The sequence below is a fragment of the Myodes glareolus genome, chromosome 6 (assembly GCF_982192425.1).
Source record: "Myodes glareolus chromosome 6, mMyoGla1.1, whole genome shotgun sequence".
In the NCBI taxonomy this organism is placed as follows: Eukaryota; Metazoa; Chordata; class Mammalia; order Rodentia; family Cricetidae; genus Myodes; species Myodes glareolus.
The window spans coordinates 48,960,342-48,988,325 of record NC_142031.1 but is presented as its reverse complement, the minus strand read 5'-3'; the positions used below and the strand labels follow the sequence as shown (position 1 = coordinate 48,988,325).

General features: G+C 52.1%; 1 protein-coding gene across 22 annotated transcripts; it reads left to right on the top strand.

The window, feature by feature from the left end:
- The first annotated feature begins 239 nt into the window (after nt 1-239).
- Nucleotides 240-27,984, top strand: Wiz (WIZ zinc finger). 22 transcript variants are annotated; one of them, XM_087907174.1, is made up of 13 exons: nt 240-376; nt 1,832-2,094; nt 8,705-8,777; nt 11,086-13,196; nt 14,341-14,664; nt 19,262-19,414; nt 20,287-20,790; nt 21,772-22,161; nt 22,744-23,295; nt 24,274-24,801; nt 24,958-25,377; nt 25,610-25,805; nt 26,850-27,984. In XM_087907174.1, exons 2-13 carry the CDS (start codon nt 1,890-1,892, stop codon nt 27,007-27,009), a joined length of 5,616 nt encoding a protein of 1,871 aa, XP_087763300.1. In that variant the 5' UTR covers nt 240-376; nt 1,832-1,889; the 3' UTR covers nt 27,010-27,984. The 22 variants fall into 22 exon arrangements, with proteins under 22 accessions (XP_087763300.1, XP_087763299.1, XP_087763301.1 ...); XM_087907173.1 differs by having other exon boundaries at nt 14,341-14,730; XM_085690745.2 differs by lacking the exon at nt 240-376 and adding an exon at nt 597-1,034 and having other exon boundaries at nt 14,341-14,730.

The following is a 27,984-nucleotide window of genomic DNA, read 5'->3' as shown; positions in this document are numbered from 1 at the left end:
AAGATGTTGTTATGGTAACAGAGCCCCTCCCTACACATTCAGGTCCTGAGGACTCTTTAAGGGTGACCTGCTTGGCCACTCCCAATATGGCGGCGAGCCCGTTGGACAACCCCCCCCCGGGGTGGCACAAGGGGGGGCAGACCTCCTCATCATGGCGGCGCGGCGGGGCTGTCGCGCTGAGGTCACGGCGGCGCGCCGGGGGGGGGCGGGGCGGCGGGGGGAGCGATTTAAAGGGACAATGTCCCCCGAGCGGTGGAGGCGGCGGCGGCGGCAGCTGCGGAGGCCGTGGCACAGGCACCAAGAGCCGCTGCAGCTGTAGCGGCAGCGACGGCCGCACGAAGGAGGGGAGTTCCCAGCCGGCGGCGACGCCTACCGGGTGAGGCCAGACTCAGCCTGGAAGCCTCCGCGGGCGGAGCGGAGCTGGAGCGGGGAGGGGGAGGCCTGGGCCGGGCCCGGCCGGGCGGGACCCCCTGAGGCGGGGGGCGGGGCGGGGCCTACAGGGGCGGGGCCTGGTCGGGGGCGGGGCCGTACAGGTGGGGGGAGGGGCGGGGGTCTCGAGGCAGGTGTCTCCCCCCCTCCCTCGGCTCGTCCCGCGGGGTCTCCCGCCCCGAGGTGCACGGGCGAAGGGCGCATTCCCGGGACCCTAGGTCCCCCGCGGGGTGCGTCGGCGCAGCGCCACCCCTACCTCTGCGACCCTTGCGGGGCTGGGGTGGGGAACGACCATCCGGACCGGAGCCCCCTCCCCAAGCTGCCAAAGTGCTCCGAAGTTGCGGTCCTACCCGATCCCCGCCGGTAGTGCCTACCCCAGTGGGCACCCGCAGGTGCTTTCTTCAGGCCTGAACAGGGACCCCTCCTGCCAAGATTGTCAACCCACCCTGTATAGGCCCCCCGGGAGCACCCAGGCCCCCGGGGGCAACGCCTGCTACCAGGCCTGGAGACCCGGCCCCGCCCCGGTTGCCTGGGCCCGGCCTCGCCACCATCTCCCTCGGGAGAGCGCCTCATTCCTGCCCTTCACTTTCTGCTCTACCTTGAAGGTATTTATAGGTGGAGAGGACAGCCGGCCCCCCTCCCCCCAGGGTCCTTATTTCTGAAACAGGAACCCCATCGGTCTCTTTCATCCTTGGGCCAGAGCAACCAATATCGGTGGAGGATGCAACCAATATTATTGGAAGGTGGCAGGGTGGAGGACCCCAGGCTTGGTATGCATGAGAGATCATGCTGAGGAGAAGGGAAAGGGTTAATGGTGGGGTCACTTGAGGCTGTGAAGAGGTTAAGGGGTTAACTCTAGATAACCTTACAAGGAGAAGGGTCCAAGTGTGGGGAAAGTGTAGGGGTAATTGACATGGGGCAACAGAAGTGAGAAAAGTGTAAGAGCAAAGATAGGGGCCCTTGAGACAGTGCATTCAGGAGCTAGGAGTGTGGAAGTGGCTGGGCTCCTGGAAACTGGAGTCATGGTCATAGGTTCTGCAGGTCCGGGAAAGCAGCTGGAAAGGTGAAGCTGTAAGTGAGAGAAGGGAGGAATAGGGGAGGTCAAAGGATTAAAGAGGGAAGACTGAGGTGACTGAGTGCATGTACAAGTGAGGTAAATGAAGGCTGCAAAGAAGCTGGGAGAAGAGAAAGGTGTGGTATGTTGAAGCATGCTGACAGTGCAGGTGATGGGGTTGTGATACATGCGAAAGGACCTCAACACCATTTACCCCCTCACTTCAACTGAGAGGTAAACTGAGGCAATAGGCCTCAAAGGTAAGGACTGGGGTGTTGAGGGAGGGGGGAAACTGAGACAGAATTCCTTTCTTGCTTTTCCTAAGGCCTTCTCTTTCTTTGTCCCCAGGGCCACAATGTCCCGCTGAATCTGCCGGGTACTGAGTGAAGACCAGCAGCTACCACCCATGGAGGGGTTACTGGCAGGCAGCCTGGCCGCCCCAGATCGTCCTCGAGGCCCAGAGAGACTGCCTGGCCCAGCACCCAGAGAGGACATCGAGGGTGGGGCTGAGGCTGCTGAGGGGGAAGGTGATATTTTTCGATCTACTCATTACCTGCCTATCACCAAGGAAGGACCACGAGACGTTCTGGATGGCCGAAGTGGCATTTCTGGTAAGAGGGCTCTGTGGCCCTAAGGAAGCATCCCTCTTAGTCCCCAAGGCTCACCTACTCAGCCTAACCTCAGCAAGGGTTAGGATTCGAATTCTGCTTGATGTCCAGAGCTTTCTCCTGGTGCCGCGCTTTGTTCTTTATTTTGCTCTTATGAAAACAAATTCCTTTGGGAGCCCATGACTGTATCACAGTTGCCCAGAGGAACTAGGATCCATACTTGGAGTGGCCTGGCTCCTTCTCTCTGAGCTAGACAACAGTTGTATTCTAATACCCATACCAGCACCTTGAGCTCTTGGCCCAAAGGCCACTTGTTCCTCGGGGGCAACCTGTTCCCACCAGTGTAGCTCACTCAGCTCCTTGCAGTCTTGATGGAGTGTAGCTCCTGAGCCATGGGCCAAAACAGCTTGTGCCCTCTAGTGGTGAGGTAGAAACTGGGGCGTTAGAGATTCCTGTCACCCTGTCTGCCTTGCTCTGCCCTGTACAAGGGTAGCTCACACTGTCCCAACCTCACAAAACATTATTCATTCATTAAATACGGAACACCTGCTGAGTGCCAGTTTCTGTTCTGGGTGCTGGAGAAACTAATCATGACAAAGAGGCAAGAGTTCCTGTCCTCCCAGGGTTGGTATCTTAGAAGGAAAGATGGATGGAAAACAACTGGACAGATGTAAGGGTGATGTAAGATGATGATGGAGGCTATGCAGATCTTAACCACAGTGCCAGGATCATGCCTGGGAGACCTGGGGAAAGCCTCCTGAGGGAGTGGTATTTGAGGTAGAGCATGAAATGAATGGTAGAAAATGCCCACTGCGTGGTGGGAGCAGTAAGTGCAAAGGCCTATTGAAGGAGAGGAGCCTGGCATGTTAAGGAATCTGGCGTGGCTGGGGAATACTTTCCCTTCATCTCCTTGGTTGACCCCCCCAAAAAAAACCTCTGTGTCCAAAGAACTTCCAAGCACCTCTTTGGTGGTTCCTACATGCCAGATTCTTTGTGTGACCAAATTATGTCATACTTAGAACCTTGGTAGGGATAGTCTCAGTTATTCATTTACCTCACATTAGGAATGGGGGATCCAAGACCCTCAGGGATGAAGTAAGTATCCCAAAGTCACAGAGTCACAGAGTCACAGATTTAGGCAGTAATGTGGCCTCACAACCCTCCTCCATTTTCATTTTAGGTTTTACTGTTTTAGAGAACTGGGGCTTGCACCTTGGCCCCTGCACACTCTGTTACTGCTGTTCCACTAGCTCCGTCCCAGCCCTCTTCTTATATTTTTAAGTTTCTTTCGTCCAGTTGTTCTTTCTTTCTCCTCTGTGTTTTGTCATCCTACATGTTAGGCAAGCACTCAATCACTAATCTACATTTTCAGGCCTCATCTTATTTTTTTTATTGTTATTATTGTTGTTGTTTTGGTTTTTCGAGACAGGGTTTTGCTGTAGTTTTAGAGCCTGTCCTGGAACTAGCTCTTGTAGACCAGGATAGCCTTGAACTCACAGAGATTGGCCTGCCTCTGTCTCCCGAGTGCTAGGATTAAAGGCATGCACCACCACCGCTCAGCCTACTTTATTATTTTTGATGGTATGAAAGTATTGCATGTGAATATATGCATGTGACTGCTAGTGCCTGCAGAGGCCAGGACCATTAGTTACCTGGAGCTGGAGTTATGAACAGTTCTGAGCCACTGGGCCTCCTCTTTTTAAGTTTTTGAGTTTTCTCATTATTATTATTATTTTATGTGTATATCTGTCTTGTGTCTACATGTATCTCTGTGTATCTCCTGCATGCAGTGCCTTTAGAAGCTAGAAGAGGGAATCAGATCCCTTGGGATTGGAGTTACAGACAATTGTGAGCTTCCATGTGGATGCTGGGAATCGAACCCTGGGTCCTCTTGAAAAGCAGACAGTGCTCTTAACCAGTGAGGTGTCTGTCCAGTCCCTCTTTTTTGATATTTGTTGTTTCTGTTTTTGTTTCTTGAAACAGGTTTTCTCCGTAGCCCTGGCTATCTGTCCTGAACTCACTCTGTAGAGCAGACTGGCCTTGAACTCAGAAATATGCCTGCTTCTGCCTCCCAAGTGCTGGCATTTTAGAGTTGTGTGCCACCATGCCAGGCTTCTTTTTTAGTTTTTTAATATTTTTCTCCTTTTTTCACTTTTCTGCTTTCTTTCTTGTGTTATGTTTTGTTTTGTTGCCCCAAAAAGTTAGGGAAGTACTCATCCACTCAGCCACATTCCCAGATCCCTTTACCCATAGCCCCCTCTCTGTACTTTTGAAGCTCCTTGATCTATCACTACCCAGCAGCACTTCTTATGATGCTCAGGTATTTATGAACCTACCTTCATAGAGTCAAGTAAGGAGGGGACCAGGCAAATGCCATCCCTGCTGTCATGGGCCCCTTTATCCGGGGCAGGGAAGAGAAACACGATCCAAGACATAGGATGAGGAGGAAGCAACCTGACAAAAGGCAGAAGGTATCTAGAGAGAGAGAGCCCTGACTTGTAAAGGTTTGAAGGGGACTGCTGGCACCTGCCAGTCTGAGGCGTCAGGAAGATGGTGAGTAACAAATCCTGAGGGCAAAGGGCTATCCCTTAGCAGTCCCCTCCTCAGGACCCAGAGAGCAGCAGGACTTTATCCCAGGTCACACAGCTATCCAGGGCAGGACTGGGGTCTTGACTCTGTAGGAATCTGAGAAATCTGTAAATTCCAAGGGACTGGCACTTTTTCTCCATGTGGCAGATAACCCAGACTGGAGAGGTGGGGAAGGTAGGTAGGTGTGTGTCTTCACCACCCCACACCCAACTGCAGAGCAACCAGGGATTCATGTGTGTACCTCCTAGGTAGGAGGAGTAAGGAGCCACCAAGGGCGGGGTGGGGGGCAAACCTATCGTCAGTGGGTTTCCTGAGCAAATGGGAGCACAGGTAGGGGTGGCTGCATTGGCAGGATCAAATCATGGAGGTTAGAGAAAGCCTGATGTTTCTCCCACTGCCCTCTCAGCCTGCTTGACCCCCCGCCGCCCCGCCTTCATAGACTAGACACTTGCCCTGGGAGTCTTGTGATGTCTATAAATAGGAACAGCCTCTGAGGTTGCTATTCTATCCTGAAGCCTGGGCACTCCTTCATCCCCACGCAGCCCTCAGAACCCTTCAAGGATCCCAGGAATGATACCCCAAACTTCTCTACCTGGACAAGGATATGCCCACTACCCGTTCTGTCTTCCATTATGACTTATCAGTTGGGACCCTGTCTGAAGTTCCATTGCAGTCCCATATACCTCTGAGGTGGGCTTCACAGGTGCAGAAAAGTCTTGTGGGATTTACATGTTCCACTCAGATCAGTGAAGAGTCTGGTGCATGCCTGCCATTGTTTGGGGGACAGGAGTCCTGGGAACAAAGAATGTATCATTTCGGGATCCTGAAGGGAATGAACCAGAGCACAGAGAAAGCAAGCCTGAGGCTGCAAGTGTAGCTTCCAGCTCCCACCCCAGGACATCATCAAGACAGCCGTGACACTACAGAACACCTACCTCCTCCTCCCCCTCCACACATCGCTGTTTCTCCGGATGGAATTCTTCCTGTGATCTCATTGGCCCTCGTCAGTGGCCTGTTGAAGCTGGGTTCCTGTCTGTTTGCATTGTACTGAGGAGGAAACTGAGACTTGGAGCCTGGAAAGCAACTTCTGATCACACTGCTGAGTTTTACACTTGGAACTCTCTGACATCAAAGTATGGATTCTTGGCTACTCTGTCAAGCTGCAGGATGCCTGGCTTAGAGTCCAAGTGGATTATGGACTCTTTCCTCTCATTTGTAAGCTGTCTCAGGAGCCCACATGGCAGGAGCCAGTGAGAGATTCTGGCACTGCCACGGACTCAAGAGTTGCATCCCAGGTGCCTCATGTGACCCCCTTCAGTGTAGAGGCTTCTGGGCAAAGTCCCCACCTCCAAGGTGTCTCAGATACATGCCCTGCTTGTTCTCCTTCCTCCAGAGCTGCTGCCACTAAAAATAGGAGCCTCATTGGAGCTGCTCAGACAAAGAGGCCAGTGTGCCCCCAGGCTCATGGAATTCTTAGACAACAGCCATTGCATACAGCCATCAAATCTGGGACAGTCAGAATTTCAGAAACAGGACACCTGGGACCCTCAGACCCACATCTCTAGGCTGTACTAGGACTGATTAACCAGCCTAATTGGTCAACCTCTCCTGATTAGCACTCCTCTGTGATGTATCCAGGAGAGAACCTGTTTCTTATGATTGTTTTCCTAGCCCCCACTATCCTTTCTAGCACCCCATCATAACTTCAGTCCTTAAAATCCAAGAATGTCCTGCTTCCTGTGGGTCTACCTCTGTGGTTCTCAAATGGGGACACTCAGGTTCCACAGGGGACACTTTGGGAATGTGTAGAGACATTTTCAAATGACATGATTGCAGGAGAGGTAGGTATTAGTGTCTTGTGGGTATATAGATGCCAAGGACATTGCTGATCATCCTGCAGCAGTGCAGAAGTGCCTCAGCCCAGAGAAGGACCCCCCATCCAACTGTCAACACTAAAACCACTCTGCCCTAGGATATGCAAATTTTTGTGCCCCTGCCCCACATTTTAGAGGCCATGCCATTGTTACAGGCCCTTTCGTCAGGTTCAACAAACAGATCCCACCTTCCTGACCACCTGTCCTCGTTTTCATTCTTCTGTCCCCAGTGGTCAGCTTTCAGTTCCCAGGGAAAATTGGATGGTGAGGGATTGGAAGAATCTGTGCCAGCCCTCGCCCTTTCTGGACTATCCTCAAATTGAGGTTGATCCAGCAATTGCATCTGTCAGGCCCTGGCCAGGGCACAAGTTCCCCCAGCGTGTTAACCTTGGCCCAAGCAGTTGGCTTACTCCCTTCTTGGCATGCTTGCCATGTCAGGCAAGCGTGGCGGGTAGAGGCGCGGGCCAGGATTCCTGCGGTGGCTCCAGGCATTGGCTCTACAGGTGGATAATGGAGAGTTGGCTCTATCTGTGTTGTTGTGAGGTGGTGGGCATTCCCAAGAAGGGATTCCATTCCAGGATTTAGGCCTGGAAACGGGTCCAGAAGGCAGGCATGGGCCACGTGTGGCTCAGGGTGGCCAGGCTCCCCACTCATCATCTGGCATGTGTTTGTTTAGTACTTGCATGCCAGGTGCTGGAATGCTGCCATGAATGAGGCTGCAAATGTCCCAGTTCTCAGGGGGCTTATGTGCTTACAGGGGACCCAGACATGCAGTTATCCATAGAGAGAACTTGGCAATATCTGGGAGAGCTAAAAAATAAATGAAGCAGATGCCAGGCATGGTGACACAAGCCTGTAATCACAGTATTCAGAAGGCAGAGACAGGAGAATGGATGGAAGAAAGACAAGCTTGACTGTATAATGAGTTCTAGACTAACTGGAACTTTGTAGCAAGATTTGTCTCAAAAGTAAAACAAAGCCGGGTGTGGTGACTCATGCCTATTTTCCCAGCACTTCGAAGGCAAGAGGCAGGAGAATTGTAAGTTTTAAGGTTAGCTGGTCTCAAGAAAGACCTTGTTTCAAAAGCAAAACTAAGACTAGGCATAGTGATGCATACCTGTAACACACCTGTAGCTCCAACACATGGAAGATAGAGGCAAATCAGGAGTTCAAGGTCATCCTCAGTTATGTATTGAATTTAAGGCCAGCCTGAGCTACGTGAGACCCTGTGCCCATAGATAGATAGATAGATAGATAGATAGATAGATAGATAGATAGATAGATAGAATCAAACCAACCAACAGAAATCCAACAAAGTAGCACAAAAATAAATGTTAGGTTAAAAAAGAGACAATCATAACATCTCATTTGAGTAAGTAGTCAAAGAAGTACCAAGTGCAATTGGAAAAGTCCTACAACTGCTGGGCATAGTAGTACACACCTTTAATCCCAGCACTCAGGAGGCAGAGGCAGAAGGATCTCAATGAGTTTAAGGGCAGCCTGGTCTATAGAGCAAGTTCCAGGATATGCTGCCTAGTGAGACACTCTCTCTCTCTCTCTCTCTCTCTCTCTCTCTCTCTCTCTCTCTCTCTCACACACACACACACACACACACACACACACACACACGGGTGGGGGTGGCTGAGGCCAGATTTAGGACTTGAAGCTTCATAGGGATGGGAGTTGGGGGAGTATGCAGTTGGGTTACAGCAGCAAGGGCCCAGGAAAGGCAAATGAAGTTGGAGAAACCAATAAAGACCCAGACCTCATGCGTGTGTCATTGTTGTGGCAGGTGGGACTCTAGCTTTTTCCTGTAGCTAGAATGAGAAGCATATGTGTTTTCCCAGGGTTTGACTTAAAAATGAAGAAATAGACAAACACTACCCTGGTTATTGAATGTCAGGAAGCCTGGAAGGCAGCAAGTTCCTAGGGTCCTCCAGGAGACCTAAGGGGATTCTTTGAGAGAACCTCCTTTCAGGGTACAAATACAGAGGTCAGAAGCCTCTGAGGGATAGGGTTGGAGGCCTACAGGGCCCCTCTTAGATACCCCACAGGCTCTTGGAGCTGAGGTATGGAGGACCCCGGCCAGGGAAACCCCGGCCCTGGCCAGAGGGACCCCAGCCCCTCAGGGTCTCCCCTCTCTGTTGCAGATGGGCAGCCCCATCCTGGCCTCAGCGAAGCCCTCCCCCGTGCCACCTCCGCCACCCATCGGATCAGCAGCTGGTGAGTGCCACGCTGGCCCTGACCTCAGGTAGGGCAGGGGGACAAGCAGGAGTGTCTAGGCTCCATCAAAGCCCTCTGGGGAACAAGAAGGGGATAGGAGGCAACCAAGAGGCCAGGCAGGAGGAGGTGGCGCCCCATAGACCAGCCCCCGGGTGTGTACTGGGGTAAGGTGGGAGGTCTGATAGCAACACAGAAGGTCAACTCTCATTACTCCTGCCAGGAGCCAGGCCAGAAAGGGACAAGTCTGTATGCTGGACTCTTGGAGTCCAGTCTCTCTGTTAAGTGATGCTTAGATTGATGCTATGCCTCTCAGAGCCTCAGTTTTCTCATCTGCAAAATGGACAGTTCGCTGCCACAAGATATGTTTCACAAATTTGCCTTGGGAACTCAAGGAGCAGGGAAAGGACAGGGATCATATCGATTCTTTTGTTTGTTTGTAGTGCTGGTGACAAAACTCAAAGAAGCAAGGATGTACAAGGTCAATGAAAGTGCTCTGCCATCTAACCCTGAGCGGTAGCCCAACCTTGCTAGTCTTTATTAAAGAGTTGGTGGATCTAATATATAATTGTGATAATCTCAAGATTAACAACAGGTCTAGAAATGAATACTAACTATTATGTTCCGGCTCTCAGTTCAGCCCACTGACTCTTTGCAACAGCACTGAGAGGATGGCACTTTTCATATTGCATGGCATCGATGAGGCTCAGAGAGTGGTACTATGGTGTCCACTTAGCCTGTCTGTACTACCTGTTTCCTCACCTGATCCATGGGTGTGATCAGTCTCCCCCTCCATCCCCATCTTCTGAAGGCAGGGTTCCTTAAAATGAAGGGAGTCATACATCAGTCATTCCAGAACTCATGAGGGAGATGCAAGAGAGTCAGGAGTTCAGGATCCTCCTCTGCTACATAGTGAATTCAAGGCCAGAATGGACCACTGAGACCCTGTCTCAAAGAATGTGTGTGTGTGTGTGAACCTGGGAATTTAAAACAGGACAGTCTTGAGTCCAATACCAGCCTGGGATACATAATGGGACACTGTCTCAAATAAATAGGCCTATCCTGGTAGTACAGACCTATAATCTACAGCTACTCCAGAGGGTTAGGGAAGAGGATCTTGAGTTCAAAACCCGACTGAACTACAGAGTGAGTGCAAAGCTAGCATAATTTAACAAGATCCCATCTCAAATTTTAAAAAAGGGAGAAGGTCTAGGGATGTGGTTCTATGGTAGAATGTTTGCCTAATGTGAACCAGGTCCTAGGTCTGATTCCCAGCACTGGGGGAAAATGAAGAGAGAACTGATCAGGAATACTTATATTTTAGAAAGTCCAAGAACCTGGTGTGGTGGCTACAACTTTAATTCCAGCATTTGGGAGGCAGAGGCAGAGGCAGGCAGATCCCTGTGAGTTTGAGGTCTGCCTAGTCTACATAATGAGTTCTAGGCCAGCCAGGGCTATGTAGTGAGACATTGTGTCCCCCTGAAAAGAGTTCTGTCCATCCCAAGGCTTACCAGGTATCAGGTGATTCCTAAGCACTTGAATTATATCTGTCTTTACCCTATATCTTGTTGTAGGGTCGTAGTCCCCATGTTGGCAAGCTTTTAAATAAGCACCTGCCTTGTGTGATAGTTTTCATTGGTGACAACTGTCAGAAAGTTCCTTAGATAATTTATGAGGAAGACAAGATTCCTGACTTGGAAATCATCTCCATTTTTAGGATTGGAAATCTGAGGCCCAGAGAACACTTTGCTCATCTACTCTGACCTCCCAGCCCTACCTATCTCCCACCCAGGAAGGTCAGAGTCATTGGAACCATTAGTCACTCCTGACTCTGCCCCTCCAAGAGGGGAGGAGGTTCATCCTTTGAGCTGTCCTGCCACAAAGTTGACGTTCACCAAATTTGGGGGAGAGATGTGACAAAATCGCCAGTTTGGGGAGGACCAAGACAGAAGCAGCTTGGAGCCCAGGTCAGAGCCTTGGATCCTCCCTGGGGAAAGGTGAGAGTTGACTGTACCACCAGATTTGGGGATGCTCTCTTGAGGCTCTATCCCCCAACCTGTGGTCTCTGCACATTTCCCCAATGATGCAACAGGGCTGGGCTGTACAGACAGGTGCACTCTAGGAATTAAACCTGGCTTTGATGGACTCCCTCACCTTTACCCTATTACTCCCAGCCTCTCCACAGTCACTCTTAAGCTGGATTTCAAGGAACTGCTCCAGCAGGCCTAGGAGGACTACTACCCTATCACTACTACCTAGGGAGGGAAGCTGAGGCTCATGCTAACCTATCCCCATTGGCACTTCCTTGCAGCTACTGGGATGGAGACAGCCTGGACTTTCAGCTGGGCTCCCCACCACCCCATCTTCTGGGCCCCTTCCCTGCTTCCCTTGATGTTCAGGGGTCTTGGGAGCACCCCATGGTCCAGGAGGCCAGGGAGGGCATCCGGTCTGAGCAGAGGTTCGAGGATTCAGTTATTGTGAGAACTATGAAACCCCATGCCAAGCTCAAGGGCTCTAGAAAGTTCTTGCACCACCAGGGTGAACTGAAGCTCTTAGAGAAATACCCTCCAAGCCACAACAACTTTGACTGGCTCCAAGATGCAGATGAGCAGGGACCACTGAAGGATGCAGGGTTACACCTGGACCTCCCTGCCCAGCCACCGACTGTCACTTCCTTCAGGAAGGTAATTGTGCCAGTGGATGACACTCCCAAGACACTGGATGTGGAGGTCATGGGTACCAGAGAGGACCTAGAGGACTTTGCAGGACTGGCCCAGCCTTCTGAGTGGGGCCTCCACACATCAGCCTCAGAAGTGGCCACACAGACCTGGACAGTGAATTCTGAAGCATCTGTGGAGCGACTGCAGCCCTTTCTGTCCCCAGTCCAGACAGAACCATACTTGTGTGAACTGTTGCAGGAAGTCGCTGATGGGGTGGACAGCCATGAGGAGGAGGAGGAGGAAGAACCGGCTGTGTTTCCATGCATTGAGTGCAGCATCTACTTCAAGCACAAGGAGCACCTCCTAGAACACATGAGCCAGCACCGCCGAGCACCAGGCCAGGAGCCCCCAGCTGAGCTGGCTCCGCTGGCCTGTAGTGAGTGTGGATGGGCCTTCACAGAGCCTACTGCCCTGGAGCAGCACTGGCAGCTGCACCAGGCTTCCCGGGAGAAGATTATTGGAGAAATCCAAAAGCTTAAGCGATTCCCAGGTGATGAGGGCCGTGAAGCACGGCTGCAGTGCCCCAAGTGTGTCTTTGGCACCAATTCCTCTAGAGCCTTCATGCAGCATGCCAAACTACATGTCCGTGAGATACTGCCCAGCCGGCAGGCCAAGGAACCTTTCAGGGGTGGCAGCCCAGTTATAGATGCTAGCACCTTTGTCTATCCCTCCTATGGAGACTCCTCAGGCCTCAATACCTGCATCTACTGTGGCTTCACGGCACCTAGCAAGAGTCTGCTCAGGGAGCACATAAGGCTAGTGCATGCCCATGCCCACTGGGAGGAGCATGACGAGTCCTTTGAGGAGAACCTCACTAGCCAACCAGGTACTAGCCAGGATGCATACATCCACTTCCCTAACACTGCCACCATGGACTATTTTGGCAAATCTGAGCCTCTCTTGGCCTCTATGTGGCAGGAGAACCCTGCTGGATATGACCCGGGCGTAGCCTTTGGCCCAGACTATCAGCAGCCAGGCATGAGAGATTTTCCACTGTTAAACTCAGGTCAGCGGCCTTTTGGAAAGCTGGCCTTTCCTTCCCCTATGGCATCTGCTTCCTACTCCATTCAGCTCAATAGAAACAAAAGCGCTCTCCAGCTGCAGAGAATGGAAGACAAGAGTCGCCCTTGGAGTGAAGAGGAGGAGGAAGATGAAGACGTAGTGCTGACTTCTGAAATGGATTTTACTTCTGAAAATGGGGCTTTTCCACCCTCATCTATCTCTAGCCTCATCCCTCAACCAGCCCTAGAGTTGAAGCAGGCTTTTCAAGATGCTCTGCAGGCAGTTGAGGCCTCACAGGATCAGCAGCAGCAGCTCCAAGGAATGGTGCCCATTGTTCTGGTGACGAAGCTCAGGTCACAAGTCATGACTGTGGCCAGCCGGGCATCCCCAAAGCTGCCACCTGAGGAACTGGGGCTGGGGAACACCCACCCCCTGGACTTCCTGCTCCTAGATACACCTTTGGGTGGATCACTGGGTCTGGACACACTCCTAGAAGGGGATACGGCCATGGCTCTTAAGCATGAGGAACGGAAATGCCCCTACTGTCCTGATCGTTTCCACAATGGCATCGGGCTGGCCAACCATGTCCGAGGCCACCTGAACCGCGTGGGTGTCAGCTACAATGTTCGGCATTTCATCTCTGCAGAGGAGGTGAAGGCCATTGAACGCAGGTTTTCCTTCCAGAAGAAAAAGAAAAAAGGTAGGGCATCGGCCTTGCTTTGAGCATCCATCTCCCTCTCCCCTTGCCTGGGAGGCACAGAGCTGGAGAGCAGACTTAGCTACCCCCACTGTGAATCCTGCTTTAGCATCCTGCAGGGTGAAATTGGGGGCCTCCCTTCTTGAGAGACCTGGGAGCCATGGGTAGTGTTGTCACCAAATGTTGGTGGATGTGCAGGGATACCCCAGTGCCCTGGTCACAATGACAGCGGGAGGAAGGCGTTTGGGCACAGAAATCAGCCACAGGCAGATAATTCCATTTGATTCGTTCATACAGTAAATATTCTTTGAACTGGGTCCTCTCTGTTCTGGAGCGAGCCAGACAACAGTTCTGCTGTATTAGAACTCATGACCCACACCAAATAAAAGGACTTTTGGTGGGCTTCAGAGCATGGGGCCCCTGTACTGCATGAAAATTTCAAGGAAAAAAAGGTTCTGATTCCAGAGGCTTCCTCTAGGGAAAGCACACTGGGTGGTTCTGATACTGGGTAGTTCACAGCCCACTTGGGGAAGGTGCTAGTTTGGTGCTTGAGTGAATGAGAGTACACACACACACATACACACACACACACACACACACACACACACACACACACACGAGAGAGAAAGAGATGCTGAAGTGTCAGGTAAGTGGTAGACAGCTAAGAAATTAGGCAGTATGACATCAAGTGACCAGGGCTGAGAAAAGAAACCCTAACTCTACCTTGAGGGCTCAGAGAGGCTCCCAAATGTGGGCATCCCATCCTCTCCTTGTCTGTTTCTTCATACAGCCTACAATTAATATATAATACTGAAGCGATGCCAAGCAGAGGTAGACACAGAAAAGGTATCTGTCCAGTACTCTCATATTGCAAATTCAGAGAAGCCTTCTAGAAAGGGATCCCTAATGCTGCTTGATGTGCAAACAGGGGTTCTGGGAAGTGAGGCTTCTTGGAGTGTCTGGTTTGGGGAGGGTGCACAGCTGAGAGTTTCGGGTCAAGCAGAAGCATCAACAACAGAAGGGAAGGCAGGCATTCCAGGGTAATCTGTAGAAGCGGGGAAGTTGTGGGAAGGAGGTAGAGCTGGGATGGAGAGTGGCTCCCCTCACCACTACTCCATCTCAATAAGGCTGTATCTTTTTTCTGCAGTGGCTAACTTCGACCCGGGCACCTTTAGCCTGATGCGATGCGACTTCTGTGGGGCTGGTTTTGATACTCGAGCTGGCCTTTCCAGTCACGCCCGGGCCCATCTGCGTGACTTTGGCATCACCAACTGGGAGCTTACCATCTCGCCCATCAACATCCTGCAGGAGTTGCTGGCCACCTCAGCAGCTGAGTTGCCCCCCAGTCCCCTGGGCCGTGAGCCTGGTGGGCCACCTGGAAGCTTTCTGACTTCACGACGACCACGTTTACCTCTCACCATGCCCTTCCCGCCCACCTGGGCTGAGGACCCTGGGCCAATCTACGGAGATGGTAAGGGGAGGGAACAGGCCAGACTGGAGCCCTTCCCCTTCCCCAGGGCTTCAGAGGGATGGATGGGTGAGTTGGAGGGTGTCCACTCTGCTTTCTTGGAAGCATTTCATCTGTCTGTAATTCTAGCACTCAGGTAAGACGCTCAGGGCCAGCCTGAACCGCATAGCAAATTCCAGGCCTGAGCTAGGCTAAACAGTCAGACCTTATTTTTTTTTAAAAGCATATTAACAAATTTTCTCACCACTGTATTGCCACATAAGGGTAATTTCTGTTTTATTCAAGAACTTATTCATGGCCTTTTCTGAATTCAATTTCTCAGTGAGTTCTTTCTAGAAGCAATGGCACTTTACAAGCACAAAGCCATTGAACTCCTTACAACAACCCTGTGAAAGTGGGTGTTTTCATCATATCCATTTTACAGAGGAGGAATCTGAGGCACAGAGAACTTAATTTCCCTGCCCCAAATTACATAGAGAGAGCTAAGCTTTGCAGTCCAGATAGTTGGGCAGCAAATTCTTTGTTCTGGGAAAATCTCCTATGTTGAATATTACATCCAATAGAACTTTGTCAGATGTCAGAGATAGTCTTTAACAATCTGTGCTGGCTGGAGGGTCACCATGGGCTACATGTAGCCATTGAGCACTTAAAATATGACTAGTACTGATCCACTGGTGATCTTATCGTAGTGGGTAGTACAGATCTAGAATCCAGACTCTAGCTGGGGATGTGGTTCAGTGGTAGAGTACATGCTTAGCATGGGCAAAGCCCTAGTCTGGTTCAGTCTCCAGACTCAGACAGTTCTGTCCAGCCACTCCGACAAACCCTTCCCATACTCAAGCAACTGCATGTACTAAGGCTTCAACCTTTGTCATCTCAGATATGCCAAAAAAAAAAAGCTGGTAGGACAAAGGATTATTTTATTTTGCTTTGATGTTTTGGGCATGGAACCCTGAGCCTCATGCATTTTAGACAAATGTCCTCATCACTAAGCTATGCTCCTAGCCGTAGGATCATTGGGTATTTATCTCAAAGAAACTGTGAATTGTTTGCTTTGTTTCAGCCACATACAGGCAGAACTAGACTTCTGAACTTCTTGTTTGGTGGTGTCTTGAAATCTAGAATCAGTGTTTGGAGTTAAATTACAGGATGGACACAGCAGAATTAGAGGAAAAGTAAAGGACCTGGTCTTGCAAAACTTGACTTTCTGAGAGCTTTTAAAAGACAAAGAACTCAGCTGAACATAGTGGTACACACCTTTAATTTCAGCACTCCAGAGACAGAGGCAGGTGATCTCTGAGTTCAAGGCCAACCTGGTGTATATAATGAGTTCTAGGATAGCCAAGGCTGCATGAAGAGACTCTGTCTCAAGAAATAAAAATGGGAGTCAGAGAACTGAGCTGTGAAGTGTATAGTTGAGTGAAATTCAAACTCCTTGGCTCTGAGGAGTGAAACATACCTAAACTGGCAGAATTCATGCAGGGTACAGGGACTGGCTTTCTTCCACGGTTCCTCTACCTACAGTTTCCAGGCTCCTGCCTAGATGTGTATTTTAGACTTAGCCAGATCCACCGTCCCATCTGTAAGCCATGTAAAGACACTTGAGAATTTTCAAAGGACAGGATGGGGATGTCAAAAGTCCATCTCTTGCTGGGTAGTGGTGGTGCATCCCTTTAATCCAAGCACTCTGGTGGCAGAGACAGGTAGATATCTGTGAGTTCAAAGCCAGCCTGATCTACAGAGCGAGTTCCAGGACAGGCTCCAAAGATACAGAGAAACCCTGTCTTGAAAAATCAAAAAAAGAAAAAAAAAAGAAAAAGAAAGAAAAAAGTTCATCTCTTCCTTGAACAAGAAGGAAATTGAAGCCCAGCAGATAGGTTGGTGGCTGACCGAAGCCACATCTCAGAGAGAGGCAGAGGAATGGGACATGGGGCTTTTTGCCTTTGGTAAAGATTGCTGGTGATTCAGCTTTTCCACCTGATTTGGTTTGTAATGTCTCAGGGATGACTGGAAGGTAGAGCCAGCTCTAAGGATGTCTATATCTGTAGAAAGCAATCTATGAGAGCTCCAGCTCTGACCCCTCTTTCTATGTTATCCCAGCACAGGCCTGCATATCATGCTCACATTTCTTATCTGGCATCCCGGCCAGACACTCCCAAGCATGAGACCAAGTACCTAACAGCCAAATTCACTTATGATCAAAATATTTCCAAAAAAAAAAAAAAAATCAGTGTCTCACCTCCCAGAGGGAGCTGGCCCAAACTTTAGGGTGTGAGGAAGTAGAGTCGGCTTTGCTTTGGCTTTACCTAAGGGGAGGAGAGAGTTATGGCCTGTTTAGAGAACACATGAAGATGGGGAGAGGGGATAAGGAGTAGCTGGAATTATCTTAAGAACTTTGCAAAGTAAGGATGTTCCAAATCAGGCTCAGGTTGGGGCAGTGGCCCTGCGTGGCAGTTCTTTTAGTAGGTTCTTCCCCTTTTTTTCAAGTAAGCCAGAAGGGGAGGGTACCAGGTTGGAGGCGGGGCAGCGGTCAGATTCTGGTCCCACCCATCTGTCAAGGAACAGCTGGACGCTGCGGTTTGAAGTTGGGGCGGGAGAGTGTGGGGTGCTAGAATCGTAGCTAAGGAGGGACCGAGTTTTTTGGATGGCAGGACTGCTCTATCCAAGATCAACTATAGATACCAGAGTGACGTGGGGATGGGGAGGATCACCGTGGTCAAGGATCTATTGTCTTTCAGGGTTGTTCTAGAAGGCTTACCTTGAGTAAGAAAAAAGAAAGCGGCAGGGTCTCAAGGCAGGTCCTAGCTCTGCTGTCAGGGTTCTAATTCTGAATGCTAATATTGAGGTGAATGTGTGTGACTGGAGTGTTCCCTTTCTAGCCGTAGGGATGTGCGGATCACGGTCTAGGGCGGCTGCTGGAGGCGTCTGGAAGCTTGACCTGTGTGCGTGAACCCTAGCGCTCCAGGCAGCTCCCAAGAGCTTCCAAGGGCTCCTCAGCGCCCAGAGCATTTCGCTCGAGGCGCTCGACGCTCTTCAGGTTGCCCTGGGTGCGCCCGGAGGGGCGGAGCAGAGCACGCTCGGCGGTAGCGGCGCGCGGCGCTCCGCTGCTCTCGCCTGGGGCGGCCGCCCCGCGTGCGCCGGAGCCAAGATGGCCGCCTCCACCGCCCAGTGCCGAGTGACAAAAGCGGAGAGCAAGGCGGCGGCGGGGCCGCGCGCGGGGGGTGCCCGGGAGCGCGCGACCACGGGGGCGCCCTCGCCAAGTCCCCCGAGTCCAGGCCCGGTGGTTCTCCCGGCGCCGCCGCCTCCGCCCCCGCCTCCGCCGCCACCGCCGCCGTCGCGGGACGGGCCCAAGGCCGAGCCGGAGCAGGGTCCCGGGCCCGTGCCCGCGCCCGCGCCGGGTAAGAGTTGGCGGAGGGGAGGGATTCGGGAGGGAAAAGTCGGCGTCCCACCCGCGTGTGCCGCCGCCTCCCGCACACCCGCCGTCCGGTCTCTGTGGCACCCCCCCCCCCCCCTCAGGCGCTCGGGCCCTGGGCCTCCCTCAGCCTCCTGGAGGGTCCTAGGCTTCGGAAGCACTCTGCCGCTGCTCCTCGGGATGCTCGCCGGCTGACAGAAGTCCCCTGCCTCTTTTGGAGTCTCAGAAGCTCCCAGTTGTCACGGTTCCGATCCCCTCGGTGTGGAAAACCACTTTTGGCCCTGCCCCATCTGACAGACGCGCCCACTTCTACCTGGAGACTTTGACAAAGTGCTCGGTGTCATGATCTCGGTAGCCCCCTGGCCTATCTTCTTGTCTCTGTGGGACTCAGACTGAGCAGGGAGCGACCTTCCTAGCCCCCTGCCCTATTGCATTCTACTGGTCGTCTCCGAAGCCCGTCTGACACACAGTTCTTCATCCTCAGCTCTTGTTCAGAATTCGACTTCATCTCCTCCCAGTATCCCCCTTCCCTACCCCCCTTAAAGAGAACCCCCCCTTGATTCCTTCTCCGCGTACCTCTTACTGGAAAAGGCGTCCTCCCTGGATGGAAGCCTAAGAAAGAAAGTTCGTGCAAACTTGAGTCATCATCACTCTGGCTGTCCCCGAGGTGCCCAGACTCCAGATTCTTCCTTTGTCCCATTTACAGTTCAACTGCTGGGACTAGCTATTGTATTTGAAGCTCCAGCTCCCTTGGCTGGTGGAGGTTCCCCCCTCCCTGTCTGTCCTTAGCTTCTTGCTTTTTCTGCCTTGCCTCTCTGGCCTCCAACTCTGGTCTTTGTCTCTTTTGACTGTTTTTACCTTCACCCCCTTATAAGTTCTACCCAGAGAGGCATTATCTCTTAAGATGACCTCAGATAGGAGTCTCAGCTGAAGTATGTTCTCAGACTAGTCAGCCTTCTGGACTGAAGCTTCTGTTTGTCTTCTGTCATTGAACAATCTCAGTGTCTCTGCATTGTGCTGCTGTGGGGTTTTATGTGTACAGCCTCAGCTCTCATGGAATGAATGGCTTCCAGGAATGAGAGCAGATGCCAAGGATGAGGAAGAAGTACTTTCAGTTCTTTCAGTCCCGTTCTTGGGATGGACAGCCTGACTATTGATTGGGCTGAGCCTGTCTCCTCCACCCCACAGGCCTTTGTCCTGAGGAAAACACAATGGTGGCCTTACTCCCAAAGAAGAGCCTGCCTGTCTCTGGGACCCTTGAACAGGTGGCCAGTCGGCTGAGCAGCAAAGTGGCTGCAGAGGTTCCTCATGGCAGCAAACAGGAGCTGCCAGACCTCAAGGGTGAGTGGCCCAAGCGACAAGGCATGTTTGCTGGCCAGCATAGTCATGCTCACAGAAGCACTTTCTGGCCTGACCGACTACCATGGGTCCCCAGGTTGGCACTCATCTTCCTTCCAGCATTATATAAAGCACCAAGGAGATAGACACCCAACTGTCTTCTACATTGAGTTTCTATAGCTTTGGCCATATGGCCCTCGGCTACTACCTTACTGGGTGAAGAAGGGGCATCCAGTGGACAAGGTGGGTAAGAGATCAAACTCAAACCCACGTCACTAGCCAACCTTGTTAGCTTTGAGCTTTCATATAATACCTATTTGTTTTTCTGTAGACTACAAGGTTGTTGAGAGTAATGATAAACATCTTACTAGTTCCTACGTGTGTTAAGTTGAGCAAAACCAAACTCACCTTTGCATCATTGAAGTTGGGCAAGGAGGCCAAGAAGCAGATGGGGAGTGGGCAGGGCCATGGCTGGGACCTCTGATTTACCATTTGAAGTATGCATTGAGTTACAGTGAGTAGGTTAGATATTAGCTCCTTATGTGATGTATGTGTATGCGTGCATGCATTTGTGTAAGCATGCTGCCAGGGCATCCTGGTATGTTGCAGGTCTGAAAGACATCCCCACTGGCTAGGCAACAGAGGGTCCAGCCTCCTGTTGTGCGCCCTTGGACACAACTCTTCCCTTCTCTGAGCCTCAGTTTCCTTACTTCCAAACAAGAAATATTAATCCCCACCAAATTAGAATTGTTAGGATCAAAGGGATTTGACAGAAACAGAACACTTCCTTTGAACTTAGATAAGGGGAGGAGAATGGGTTAGTATACCTGCCAGACCTCATGGCCTTTCATCCTGGCCTCCATCTCACCCTCCAGCCCAGAGCCTGACCACCTGTGAGGTCTGCGGTGCCTGCTTTGAGACACGAAAGGGCCTGTCCAGCCATGCACGTTCACATCTGCGGCAGCTGGGGGTCGCAGAGTCAGAAAGCAGTGGTGCTCCCATCGACCTTCTCTACGAGCTGGTGAAGCAGAAGGGCCTGTCTGATGCTCCCCTGGGGCTGCCTCCCAGCCTGACCAAGAAGTCCAACTCACCAAAGGAGTTGGTTGCTGGAGCTGCCAGGCCTGGCCTGCTCACCCTGGCCAAACCTATGGATGCCCCTGCTGTCAACAAAGCCATCAAGTCACCTCCTAGCTTCTCAGCCAAGGGCCTGACCCACCCATCCAGCTCTCCACTCCTCAAGAAGGCCCCACTCACTCTGGCAGGATCTCCTACACCCAAGAATCCTGAAGACAAGAGCCCCCAGCTATCCCTGAGTCCCCGGCCGACCTCCCCAAAGACACAATGGCCCCAGTCTGAGGATGAGGGGCCTCTGAATCTCAGTGAGTGTGGGTACTGGGAGCTGAGGGGGGTGCTGGGTATTACATGGTCCTTGGATGAGGAGGACCCAGGGTAGGAACTGAGGCCTGCATCTTCCAGACCGTGGGTCATCCAGGTCAGTACTGATTGAGGCACTCATTATGTCCCCTATTGGGCTGTCCTGAGATGATCATTTTTTTTCCCCATTCTGCCGATCTTCCCCTGGAGGCCTGCTACAGATCTGAGCCTGCTAGGGTCCTACTTGCTACTTGAGAGGCGCTCTTGTCCTTCTCTGGCCTAATGGTGGGGTGGAGAAGGTAACCAGGGTACCTGTGGACCTGGCTTTTCTAGTGGGAGTCTGGGATATTTTGAATCATACAGGTAGATGGGTAATCTCTACCAGAAAGGAAGACCCTACACTGCCCTTTTTTTTTTTTATGTCTCTTGGTCATGTGTGCCGAGGCTTCTCCCTGTTGGTGCACACAGGTAGAGACCCTCCACTATGGCTGCCTTGCACTTGGCAAGATGGGTCTGGGAAGAAACCCTTCAAGTTCAACAGTCAGGTTTTGAGGTGTCCATTGTAGTTTCCCATATGTGGTAGGTATTAGAGCCTGGTGACACCTGTGTTTTCTGACAGCCACTTGCATTGAATCTGCTGTGGTTTTAGGAGTAGGGGTGCTCGGTAGTCTGATGGTGCCTCCTACTCTTCACCTTCTGTCTTCTTCCATAGTTCCCCTATTAGAGTTCCAAGGGAGCATCAAGATTTGTCACAAAACTATATTTTTAAGCTCCCCTACCTTCACTTGGTGCCAGTGAGCTAGGCAGGGAACAGGCTGCTCTGCTACCTGAAACCTCTAAAAAACAAACAAAAACATGTCTGCAGTATAAAACTTGGACCCCTAACCACCCGGGCAGCTGAAAATCACACCAGACCCTCCTGCCTTCATCCCCTAGGGCCGACCAAGGAGGCGGCCGTGAACCCCCCCTGTGTTTTGTCTCCGCAGCTTTAGATAGTGACGGGGGCAGAGAGCTGGACTGCCAGCTGTGTGGTGCCTGGTTTGAGACCCGCAAGGGCCTGTCCAGCCACGCCCGTGCCCACCTGCGCCACCTGGGCGTCAGCGACCCGGATGCCAAGGGATCCCCCATAGACGTGCTCCACGGGCTCATCAGGAGGGACGGCATCCAGATCCGCCTCCCACCCGGGCGGGGAGCCCTGGCCCAGCTGGGGCGTCCTCCTTCTGCCTCCACGGCCCTCTCCTTGCTCCCTCCCCCACCGCCGGCCAAGAAGGCCAAGCTGAAGGCCTCGGGTATGGCCATCCCCTGGGGGAAGCAGGATCTCTCGGCCGCCGGCATTTTCTGGGCCTCTGATGTGGAGCCATCTCCTCTCAACCTCTGTAGGTTCTCGCTTCAGCTGCCCTTCCTCCCTGTGGGCCCTGGAGCCCCTCCCTGGGGGGTCATGGCCCCCTCCCTACTCCCTCCCTGTTGTCGTAGGGAGTAGACAGGGGCCCTTGGCAGTGGGCCGGCTCAACCCAGAGATTTTGTTGGCAGTGGGCTGCTGGTACCTCTCTCTTGGTCTTGGCCTCTATCACCATGACCCTTTCTGAGAATGAAGGCCAAGGGGAAGGTCCTACCTTTTGGTGTGGAAGGTGCCCTGGGTCTGGAAAGCATATGGCACCTAGGTTGGCTGTGTCCTGTCTCCTGCCCTGTCCTTGTTGGGACCCACAAAGTTATGGAGTGTTGGTACTGCCCTCTGCCAGGACAAAGGTCCTATTGGCCTCTGGTGCCTCTCCCTCCCCTACCTTGCCTCTACCTGGTGTTTGACCCCACCCACCAACTCCCTCACTTGCACCTGCCTTCCACTACTACCCTAGCATATGGAGACATTGCTACCCATACCTAGCTGGCCAGGATACTCCTGCAGGTAACTATCCTGATGGTGCCAACAATTTTAACTGCTCCTTTTCTTCCTGCTACAGCTTCAGGTCCAGAGCCAACAAGAGACATCCGTTGCGAGTTCTGTGGTGAGTTCTTTGAGAACCGAAAGGGCCTGTCCAGCCACGCACGCTCCCACCTCCGCCAGATGGGTGTGACTGAGTGGTATGTGAACGGCTCACCCATTGACACACTGCGGGAGATCCTGAAGAGACGGACCCAATCCAGGCCAGGTGGACACCTCCACCCACCAGGGCCTAGCCCAAAAGCCCTAGCCAAGGTGGTGGGTAGCGGAGGTCCTGGCAGCTCACTAGAAGCCCGCAGTCCCTCAGATCTTCACATTTCACCCCTGGCCAAGAAGTTGCCACCGCCACCGGGCAGTCCCCTGGGCCACTCACCAACTGCTTCTCCTCCTCCCACGGCCCGGAAGATGTTCTCAGGCCTTGCTACTCCTTCCTTGCCCAAGAAACTGAAACCTGAACAAATGAGAGTGGAGATCAAGCGGGAGATGTTGCCAGGGGCCCTGCATGGGGAGCCACACCCATCTGAGGGTCCCTGGGGCACGCCTCGAGAAGATATGGCACCTTTGAACCTGTGTAAGTGTGACTGACCCTGTGTAGGGCAGGTAGACTGATTGGCTGGATCCTCTCCCTATATCCCCTTAGGAGTATTTATAGATCACAGGACTGAAATGGAAGATACTTAAGTCCAGAGAACATAGAACTTGCTGCTGTTTGTTTGTTATTCATACAGAAGAGGCAGAATCATGTAATTAATGTCCTCCTTAGCCAATTGGTAGTGGCCTCCAACTAGATTCCTAGGGAGAATAGCTGCAAAGATCCATTAGTAATACCTGCCACTGGCTGGAGTAGAGGGATGGCATTCGATGTTTGAACTGTTTCTGACATTCCTGGCTTTTTGATACTTGACATTTGGAATCAGAGTCAAGATCTCTATATCACAATAATGTAGTAGTGATTTGGGCAGGTTTCCTCATTTGGAAGATGGAGATCAGTATAATCCCCTGTCTTGTGTCTATATAGTTTTCTTGAGAATTAAGTATGTTAAAGCACTTAGCATGGTGCCTGGTTGCAAAAAGCTCCTTCTATATCATAACTGCTATTATGTCACTGTTCCTTGCTTCCTTGGCACTTTGTCACACTATTTCATTCTGCTTGGGTTCATTATAAGCAGACAAGTGTGACTGAGGCTTCATCTTAGAGCACATGTGCCAGGTCCCTGCCATGTGCTCTGAACCCTTCTGATTTTAGACCCTCCCACCTACATTGGGAGATGGGGTTTTCATCTCCATCTTGCAGAGAAGGAAACAGGCTCAGAGAGAGGAAGTAGCTTGCCTAGCCTCACTCAGGGAGACTTGTGAAGCCAGCTAAAATTTGAGGTAATAAGACAGATAGGAGGGCTGGATATATGAAGTGCCTCAGATGGCCCAGATGAAGTAGCAGTTCAGTGGAGTCTGGAGGGAGGGGCTACCACTGTCTTGGACTTTGAGCTTGGAGGCTTCCTGCCCATAGCCACTGCTTCCTTCTCTTTCCCCCACTGTGGACCCCTTGCAGCATCCAGGGCAGAGCCAGTACGTGACATCCGTTGCGAGTTCTGTGGTGAGTTCTTCGAGAACCGCAAGGGCCTTTCCAGCCACGCTCGCTCCCACCTGCGCCAGATGGGTGTGACTGAGTGGTCTGTCAATGGCTCACCCATTGACACACTGAGGGAGATCCTGAAGAAGAAGTCCAAGCTGTGCCTCATCAAGAAAGAGCCTCCAGCTGGAGACCTGGCTCCTGCTCTGGCTGAGGATGGCTCCCCCACAGCAGCTCCTGGGGCTATGCATTCCCCACTGCCTCTGTCACCCCTGGCTAGCCGGCCTGGAAAACCAGGAGCTGGGCCGGCTCAGGTTCCCCGGGAGCTCAGCCTGTCGCCCATCACCGGGGCTAAGCCTTCAACCACCAGCTACCTGGGCCCAGTGGCAACCAAACGGCCCCTACAGGAGGACCGCTTCCTCCCAGCAGAGGTCAAGGCCAAGACCTACATCCAGACTGAACTGCCCTTCAAGGCAAAGACTCTCCATGAGAAGACCTCCCACTCCTGTAAGCAGTGGGTGGTAGGGTCTTGGGATGGCATTTGTCAGGGCAAGCAGGGCCCCTGAGGCAAGGTCCCTGTGGGAGGTGGGATTAGCCCCTGACTTGCTTAGGCCACGTGGGTATGCCTACACTCTTAGAACAAGCAACCTCCTCTGTCTGTAGCCACCGAGGCCTGCTGTGAGCTCTGTGGCCTTTACTTTGAAAACCGCAAAGCCCTAGCCAGCCATGCGAGGGCACACCTTCGGCAGTTCGGTGTGACAGAGTGGTGTGTCAACGGCTCTCCCATCGAGACGCTGAGTGAGTGGATCAAACACCGGCCCCAGAAAGTGGGTGCCTATCGAAGCTACATCCAGGGTGGCCGCCCCTTTACCAAGAAGTTCCGCAGTGCTGGCCATGGCCGTGACAGTGACAAACGGCCACCCCTGGGGCTGGCACCTGGGGGCCTGTCCCTGGTTGGCCGAAGTGCTGGGGGGGAACCGGGGCCTGAGGCTGGCAGGGCAGCTGACAGTGGTGAACGGCCTCTGGCAACCAGCCCACCTGGGACCGTGAAGTCAGAGGAGCACCAACGACAAAATATCAACAGTGAGTGCTGGTGGAGGAGGAATGGGGGGGGCAGTAGGCACTTTCTAGGGCTCACCCAACCACTACATCTTAGTTGCTTAATCCCCTTCCCTTATCAGTATGCCATTCTACCTGTGCATATGGTGTCCAGTCTTGAATCCCCAAAACCTCAGTCTCCTTATGCTCACTGAAAGCAGGAGTGTCTCCAGGGCCCTAGCCTTCCTGTTCATCAAGTATCTCTGTCTCTGCTTAGAATTTGAACGCAGACAAGCCCGCCCACCAGATGCCTCTGCAGCTCGGGGTGGTGAGGATGCCAATGACCTGCAACAGAAGCTGGAAGAGGTGCGGCAACCCCCACCCCGGGTCCGGCCAGTTCCCTCCCTGGTGCCTCGGCCCCCCCAGACATCACTGGTCAAGTTTGTGGGCAACATCTATACCCTCAAGTGCAGGTATGCAGTGCTGGGCCTTGACTATTTGAAGTCTGGAAATGTGGCAGTCTCTGTTAGGTTGAGAAGTGGGGGTCCCATGGGCTATTTTGGGGTATGGCAGCCCAGGTTAAGGGCTTCTCACTCACAATGGAACTTACCACCCTGATACACTGAGCTTTGTAGCCAGCCAGACCTGGGTTCAGTCCTAACTCACTTCACAGCTTGGTGACCTCAGGCAAGAGCTTACCTGCTCTCTACCTCCATTTTCCACCTTTAAAAAGAGTTCAGCCTGGTGTGGTGATACACCTTTAATTCCAGAACTCCGGAAGCAGGAGCAGGCAATCTTTGAGTTCAAGGTCAGCTTGGTCTACTTAGGGAGTTCTAGGCCAACTAGGACTACGAGGTAAAACCCTTTCTTTAAAAAAATAGACAGCAGCAAATAGGGACTTTTGAGACCTAAAGTAATCCAACTCAGTCTATATAATACAGGCCAAATCAAAAGTAGCATCCAAACTGAGAGTGATGATTCAGGCCTATCAGCCTAGCTCTTGGGAGGCTAAGACAAGAAGATTGTTACCAGTGTAAATCCAGCTGGAATACATAGTTTTGGGCCAGCATGAGCTACAAAGGTAGAGACCATGTCTCCCAAAGAAGACAAAGAAAGTAAAATTTCAACCTAACTCTCTGAAGCCACAGAGCTCAATCTCTAGGCCTATGTTCATTGGAGACCTAGCTTAAGGCTACCATAGGGGGAGGAAGGATGGTTCTTGTGAGAGTTAGACTTTTTTTCCCTGTGCCCATCACCATCTCAGAGCATACACCTCAGGTGACAGAGGCACTTGGAGAATCCCCTGTTTGTCTGCCATTAAAGACTTCATGCCCAGCAGACTCTGCCATTACTCCACAATAGAAGAGGTAACTGTCCATTAGGAGATACTGCTTCCCTTGAGTTCTGGTCTTGACATATCTACACTGAGTAGTGGTAAATATGCCTAAGCCCGTGGATTGGACTACACTTCTGACTGTCTTTGAAGCATTGGCCACTTCCTTTCTCTTTTTTCTCAGGTTCTGTGAAGTGGAATTCCAGGGCCCACTCTCCATCCAGGAAGAGTGGGTGCGGCATTTACAGCGGCACATCCTGGAGATGAACTTCTCCAAAGCAGACCCTCTGCCCGAGGAGCCCCAGGCCCCACAGGCACAGACAGCAGCTGTAGAGGCGCCCTAACATACATGCATTCCAGATCCCCTCTCGTGCTACCTGTCACCTCCTGTTTCTCCTCTGTGTCCTCTTCCCGTTTCCCTCTTTCTTTTCCGTTTCCAAAGGAGCAAGCCAAAACCTCAAACCGGCGCCCTTTGGGGGCCGGGCACACTACATCCTGGGCGCCGGGAGCCAGCTAGCCACCTTCCCTCAACCTGAGGACTCTGGGGCCACAAGGGTACCCTCCTTGAGCCTACCTGGTTGGTCCAGCAGGGGCAGTAGCCAGGCCTTTGGTGGTAGCCAATCTGGTTACAGGGGAGAACAGCACCTCCCTGTGTCTAGCAACCAGGCAGGGCTAAGTCTGCCATCCGTGGCCATTTGCAAAGACCCCAAAGACCCCTGTTCCCTTTTGCCCCCATGAATATCTATTCTCACTCATGCACAGGCAAACATACACACACGCGCACCTCGTGAGACCTGGGATCTGCCCTAGCCCCCACAGTTCCCAAGTCAAACAACCACATCATGCCACGGTGCTTGCTCAGGGGAATCCACGCTCCCTCTGCTAACCTACTAGGGCTTGGGAGCCCCCACTGAGCCCACAATGCCACGGAAATTCTTGTTGGCTGCCTCCTCAAAGGGGGCCTTCCTAGCTTGGAAGAGTTCAGAGCTGACAGCTGCCTCCTGCCATGTCAGAGCCTCAGGGGCTCCAGGGCTGGGAGGGTAGAGTGAGGGGTGGGACTCTCCTCTCCCACCCCTGCCACCCTCCCCCTTTTCACTGTTGCTTTCTATGTATAGCTCCCTAGATCTTTCACTTTTTTAAAAAAAAAATGCGTTTTGTGTAGAGAATAAGGAACGTGGATCTTTTTATTTTCCAATCCTGGGCCAGCTAGATACCGGGAGCTAATTGACCTTTTAACCTTTTTCAGTGGCCATCTTTTGGTTATCAATGTACCTAGAAATATGTAAATTAGATTAAATTTCTCTTCTGGAAACACCCCA